This window comes from Apium graveolens, chromosome 2, assembly GCF_009905375.1.
Source record: "Apium graveolens cultivar Ventura chromosome 2, ASM990537v1, whole genome shotgun sequence".
Taxonomy (NCBI): domain Eukaryota; kingdom Viridiplantae; phylum Streptophyta; class Magnoliopsida; order Apiales; family Apiaceae; genus Apium; species Apium graveolens.
Window position 1 is genome coordinate 32,771,325 of NC_133648.1, and position 6,812 is coordinate 32,778,136.

The 6,812-nt window shown below is 35.3% G+C and overlaps 1 protein-coding gene across 1 annotated transcript; it reads left to right on the plus strand.

Annotated features, from left to right (window-relative positions):
* The first annotated feature begins 1,476 nt into the window (after window positions 1–1,476).
* On the plus strand, window positions 1,477–6,599 carry LOC141705893 (anthranilate synthase alpha subunit 2, chloroplastic-like). The gene is made up of 11 exons (XM_074508761.1): window positions 1,477–1,680; window positions 1,792–1,970; window positions 2,560–2,749; window positions 3,219–3,370; window positions 3,708–3,823; window positions 3,911–4,157; window positions 4,243–4,299; window positions 4,471–4,623; window positions 4,941–5,021; window positions 5,355–5,441; window positions 5,990–6,599. The coding sequence occupies exons 1-11, from the start codon at window positions 1,500–1,502 to the stop codon at window positions 6,311–6,313; spliced, it is 1,767 nt and encodes a 588-aa protein (XP_074364862.1). The 5' UTR covers window positions 1,477–1,499; the 3' UTR covers window positions 6,314–6,599.
* The last annotated feature ends 213 nt before the right edge of the window (window positions 6,600–6,812 follow it).

The following is a 6,812-nucleotide window of genomic DNA, read 5'->3' on the forward strand; positions in this document are numbered from 1 at the left end:
AAATTGTTCTACCCCAGTTAACAAACACAGAGATCGACAAATTTGCTTCGTTGCATAGAAGGAAAAGTTTTTGGTTTGCTTTATTTGTTCACCGATTATATTCCAGGAATGAATTTTGAATTTCAAATTGTGGCGGCCGTAAGGTAGAAGCTGACAAAAGATGCAATTATCGAGGAAGTTATTAAACGGGTTTACTGGTTACAATATTTTTATTTTATCAAACGGGTTGATCCAACTTTTATGGATAGTCCTACCAAATATAGTTAAATTACATTGTATTTCTGTATTTGGGTTGATCCATCCGGAAAATGAATCCTCCGTGTATTATGTTTCTAGACCAAAAAGGAGATAACTTGAAAGTTAATTGCAAGGGAAGGATAGGTAATTATTGTAATTTGAAAAACCTAATACTAGCAAATATTAGAAATATATTGATATATATTTGTGATATTTTTAAGTAAATATTATAAATTATAGGTTCAATAATTGAACTATTATATGAATATATATTTATGATAATTTTAAATAAATATTATAAATTATAGGTTCGTTATTTTTGAAAAAATTGAAAAAAAGGTAAAAAGTGACTCATATAAAATGGGAGCGAGAAAATAATTTATATAAAATCAAAGCATGTATAATTGAATAATGAGAATGATTTACCCAAAAAAAAAAAAAATAGTAAGACATGTTGTTTGGCTTCATTACCTCAGGAAACTTTGGCAATTTCGAAAAAATCATACTCTATTAGAAAGCATTAGTATTTTCATAATAGAATTTATTGCTGTTATTCCTTGACGAATTGCAGAATCGTGTAAACTTGCATCAAATTTCCCCGTCTTCAATTTTTCAAAATCTATTAAATTGCAATTCTCATCAATATCATTTATAATTAACCTAAACTAATCCTAATCCTAATTTTTAAATATTACATTCATATAAATATAAATATTAGCATATATAAATAATAAAAGATAGGTAGACTCCGCTATCACGATATACTGAAGTCCTCGCTGAGTGAAGGGTAACAAAAAGAATAAGGCGAGGATATTTTCTTTTATCATAGTTCCCGTTTTTTTTTTCTAAATCAATTTTTTTTCTAAATTAAGATGAAATCATATAGTTTTAGGTAAATATCTTACCTAATGTAATTTTCCATTTTTTCATTTATTAAATATACTTTTCAGATTTTATGAACATCATATATTTAAACAATATACATAATTTTGAGATACTAAAAAAATAAGAGAATTAGTATTATATTTATATTCTTTAAATTACCCTTTACACGATACATTATAATCTCGAGATTCATTGAATTACCATTTTTTAGTATTTTGTGGGGATGTGTCTGAGTCTTGACCAAAGAAAAAGATGAGTATTTTCTTTGAATGTTAAGATTCTCTAACGTATCACTTTTGCTATATAAGTTACAACCTCAAAACTTTCTTTCTAACATGCTCTGCACTGCCTCCCTCAGCTACATAACACAAACCAACATGTCCTCTCTCTCATTTCATTCCCCCCAACATTTGAATGCTCTAATGCAAACCTCGGCTCTCCCTCTCTGTTGTCTCCCTCCGTCGTATCTCTGCCGCGGAGCTACCTCCCTCTCTCTCCTCAACACTCGTGCCTCTCGCTTCCGTGCTGTCAAATGCTCCTCTCTCTCCACTTCATTTGGTAACTTGCACACATAAACACACGTGTTTTATGTTTGTCCTGATTTTTTTTAAGGAATGCATGTATAAATTTTGTAATTTTATTGGTGATATGATGGCTCTTTTACTGCAGCTGACCAGTCGGTTAAGTTTAAGGAAGCTGCAAAGAATGGGAATTTGGTTCCATTGCATAAGTCGATTTTTGTGGATCATCTGACTCCGGTGTTAGCGTATAGGTGTTTAGTTAAGGAAGATGATAGGGATGCTCCTAGTTTCTTGTTCGAGTGTGTTGATCCTGAGGCTTCTAGTGTTGTGAGTTCTTCTTTTATTTCTAATGTTTAAGCTTTTTTTTGTTTGTTTTGATTTTTGCAGAAATTTAGAATAGGATGTTATTTGATTATATAGTGAGATTTCTTTCCTGAATGAAATTTAAATTTATGATTTAGTGCTCAAATGTTGTCGAGAATTTTATACGTACTGTAACTGGATTAATCTTAGAAAATCTGCAAAGATGAAGCTCCGCGGAGCCAGAATTATAATATGCGCGCTATATATATGTGTAAGATTTATGTTTTATTAATATAAACGGATCATGTTCCTTTGTAAATGTAATACTCTATGCATGTGTACATAGCAAAAAAAAGGTGTAGAAGGGTAAAAGAGGATGGCGGATCAACTGAATGTGGTCTGCTTATGAGGAAAGTTCAATGCGTGGCTGTAACTTTTACCTGAAAACTTTATATTGTTCGTAAACCGTAACTGGCTGTAAAATGATGATGTTATATTCTGGTCTCGGTTATGATTGTGAAGAACTTGATGCCTTTATGAATTCCTTAACGAATTATATTGGTTGTTTACTGTGAAATTGGTTGTTAATTTATTGTCGATTTGGCTGTTTTAGGGGAGGTACAGTGTGATTGGAGCACAACCAACAATGGAAATTGTTGCAAAAGAGAATGTGGTGACAATTATGGACCATCGTAAAGGGAAGAGGACAGAGGAGATTGCGGAAGATCCCATGGTTGTTCCTAGGAGGATTATGGAGAGTTGGACACCACATTGCGTTGATGAGCTTCCTGAAGCATTTTGCGGTAACATAATTTTGGACTAGTACTCACTCGTTTGTAATAACACTGGATTTGTAGGTTACTCTGTGGTGGAATCACCTCAAAACATCAGTACAGTGTAATTTTAAATCACCCCTAACAAAATTTCAACAATGTATCACGAAATCAGGGTTGGAAAGAAATTTGTTATGCTATTACCAGTATACTCAAATTACCTATCCTTGTATCAACTGTTTGCTGCACATTAATATGCTAGTACCCTTTTTTTTTGCCTAAAAAGTATAAGTTACATTTTAATCACATTTGTATAATCTTTTTAAATAGCTTTTCTTTATCGGGGTGTATCAATATTTACTGATTTCTTTTTTGGCTGGATATATGTCATCGGTGCTTTATCAAACTACCACAAAGATAACTTCCCTAATTGAATTAGACATAATATGTGTTACTTGTTGCTACCCATTGATTCAGTAGTGTACTTTCTTCTGAATAGGTGGCTGGGTTGGTTATTTCTCTTATGACACTGTACGTTACGTAGAGAAGAAGAAGCTACCTTTTTCGAGTGCTCCAGAAGATGACAGAAACCTTCCTGATGTTCATCTTGGACTCTATGATGATGTCATTGTCTTTGATCACGTAGAGAAGGTTACGTTTTAAATCTTATGTCAAGGTTATAGTTTTATTAATTTCAGTCTGGAAGGAACTAGTACATTTGTTGATATGAGAAAAACGGAAACATTTGTCAATTGAACTTTAAAGCTACGCAAACTGTGAAATATCACGATGTTTACAAAGATTGTCCTCATATTCGAATGTTCTTTATAATAGTTGATGGTTTAACTATCTTCCAGATGTATTCTCATGTCAAACCTTAAATGTGGCTACAAGTGTGTTGAAATATGGGAAAAAAATTACTAGCATGAGCTCCGAAATATTAATTGATTTACTTTTATCTCAATTATCTTTTATCTTCCAACTACAGAAGGCCGTTGTGATACACTGGGTTCATTTGGATCGCTTTGCTTCGGTTGAGGAGGCATATAACGAAGGAATGGACCGTTTGGACACTTTAGTGTCTAGAGTATTTGATATAGTTCCGTAAGTATTTTCAACCATAAATTTAACATCCACCATTTTCCACTATGTATCCATTTTGAAGTTGTCTGATTTGGTTGGTGATGTCAGCCCAAGGCTTTCAGCTGGCTCAATCAAATTATCCATTAGTCTCTTCGGTCCTTCTTTAAAGAACTCATCTATGTCAAGTGACGCATATAAAGAAGCGGTCTTGCAGGCCAAAGACCATATCTTGGCTGGGGATATTTTCCAAATTGTACTCAGCCAGCGTTTTGAAAGGCGGACTTTTGCTGATCCATTTGAAGTGTACAGAGCATTAAGAGTAGTCAATCCCAGTCCATATATGACTTATTTACAGGTCGGTATTTCAACAAATTTATTTGATAAGTTGTGTATTTTTTTATTTAGTTCTGTGATATCTTATTAACATTTATGATGATCAGGCCAGAGGGTGTATTCTTGTTGCTTCAAGTCCAGAAATTCTCACCCGAGTCAAGAAGGTATGTAGCATGTTGACACCTCAAGTCATCCGTTAGAATTTTTCACTTCTCATAGTACTTTTCTGTTTGTCGTATTGCATTGCTTGAAAGGATTGCAAAATTTGTCTACTTCAGTGTAGATATTTAAACTTGTGTTAATAAGATTTACTCACATTTTCAACTCTTTGATAGGGAAAAATCACCAATCGTCCACTTGCTGGAACTATTAGAAGAGGGAAGACACCGAAAGAAGACTATACGCAGGAGAACCAGCTTCTGCAAGATGAAAAGCAATGTGCTGAGCACATTATGCTTGTTGATTTGGGAAGGAATGATGTTGGAAAGGTAGAGGTCTCTGCACTTCTTAGAGTGATTGTTAGATTCACACTCCGGCGGTCGCGCTTTGTTTTGATGAAAATTGTTGACAATGTTGAGTTTGTGGCAAGTACTATAGGATATTATAATTCAGATTCTCACAAATGGTTGAAATCTTTTAAAAATTAGACTTACCAAATCTGTCTTTAGTCCTAGCTTGAACACTGTGCTGTTTTCATATATTTTGCATCCACCATTTTGTCGTTTTCTATCTACTTGGATAGGAACTTAAGCACCTTGTCAAAAGCGTATAAAATAGTTATCTAACAAAGAGCCTGTTCATGCAGGTATCAAAACCTGGTTCTGTAGCAGTAGAAAAGCTCATGAATATTGAGCGATATTCCCATGTCATGCACATCAGCTCTACGGTAAGTTCTCTATTTTTAGATTTTAGATTACCATCTCTCCCCCATCCGTTAGATGGGGGGAGAAGCCACTATAGTACAATCTGGGTAAAGAGCGGGATAATCTCAAGAAAGATCCACTATAGTACCCTATTGATGATTGCTATTTTGTTTTTAAGAAATTATACCTTTTGATTATGATAAAGAGAAATCTGGCTTTCAAATTTAGAGGGAAATCTTTGAGCGTTATTAATACTTTAGAGTAGCAGATGTCGTAAAATTCAGTTAAAATTTCTGACTATATGTAACCTGGACTTATGAAGTCACCCTGTCACTGTTTATGTCCCTATCTGGCAGGTCACAGGAGAGCTTCTTGATGGTCTGACTAGTTGGGATGCTCTGCGTGCTGCACTGCCTGTTGGAACAGTTAGTGGAGCCCCGAAGGTGGTTCATCCTTTCTCCTTTTTGCATTTTATGATGCATACACAATAATTTTTCTAATATTAATTGAAACGACGGATAATTCTGATTGCTGTAAGCCTGCAGTATATATGCCTGTTGCAATGTGATGATCTAATTCTAATGGATATGAATTAGGGAATTTGTAAGTACTGGTTATGTTAAATATATGATCTTATTAGGGTCTTCTTCTAAAACCTTAAGGTTTTAGATGAGCTGGTTACTCAACATGGTATCAAAGCTTAGGCTACCGGGAGAACTAAGGTTCGATTCCCAGCCACCCCCAATATTCTCACAATTTATCGTGGACACTAAAGGCAATTAATACCCCAAAGATGGGTGCCGGTGTTCCACTCTTCGACCCATAAATGGGCTTTCGAGTGAGGGGGGTGTTAAATATATGATCCTATTGGGGTTTTCTTCTAACACCTTAAGGTTTTAGATGAGCTGGTTACTCAACAGGTTAGCAAATCCAGATATAAAGGAAATTCAAATATGTTTTATGTTTTTAATGTTGTCGTGCTGTGATATAGGTGAAAGCCATGGAATTGATTGATCAGCTTGAAGTCACGAGGCGTGGACCATACAGTGGTGGTTTTGGGGGCATATCATTTACCGGTGACATGGATATTGCCTTGGCTTTGAGGACCATGGTATTTCCAACAAGTATGCGCCATGACACTATGTATTTATACAAGGATGCACGTAGAAGGCGGGAATGGGTTGCCCACCTCCAAGCCGGGGCAGGAATAGTGGCTGACAGTGATCCTGCAGACGAACAGAGAGAGTGCGAGAACAAAGCTGCAGGTCTTGCCCGTGCCATTGACCTTGCGGAGTCCTCATTTGTTGATAAATAAGTAATATATTAACATATGAACCGAGCTGTGGAGCTCGACATGAAGAAGTATGAATTGCATGAGATGTGATGACTGATGAGGGTACAACCTTCTTCTTGTAATGGAAAAATTGAAGTTAGTCTAGCTTAATGTGTATGCCTTAGGATAAGTGCATCAGGTTATAGAGGTGTTTGTATGCAGTTTTTCATGGCATTAAGTATAGGTGCTGAAAATAAAATCAATATTCCCATCATCTATCGGAGGCTTTATATAGCCATTTATAATATAATATACATGGTAAATAGGAAGATTACCACCGTCTAAGCTATTAACACCTAAATACAAAGGAGGGAAAATATATGAAGATATTCAGAATATATTCTAGGTACAATTATGCTACAGATTGGGTGAAACAGAATCATCTCATCCTTCTACACGCCCCCGCAAGATGGAAGGCCTTTGGGCAAGACCGATCTTGGAAAACAGATCATTAAAACGTGTGCTGACAAGAGGCTTTGTA

Bases quoted from the DNA above. Each gene is read 5' to 3' on its own strand.
- LOC141705893 (XM_074508761.1), top strand. From the start codon at position 1,500: ATGTCCTCTCTCTCATTTCATTCCCCCCAACATTTGAATGCTCTAATG. The intron at 2,750-3,218 runs GTAACATAATTT...TCTTCTGAATAG, and splicing joins GCTTCCTGAAGCATTTTGCG to GTGGCTGGGTTGGTTATTTC. The intron at 4,300-4,470 runs GTATGTAGCATG...ACTCTTTGATAG, and splicing joins TTCTCACCCGAGTCAAGAAG to GGAAAAATCACCAATCGTCC.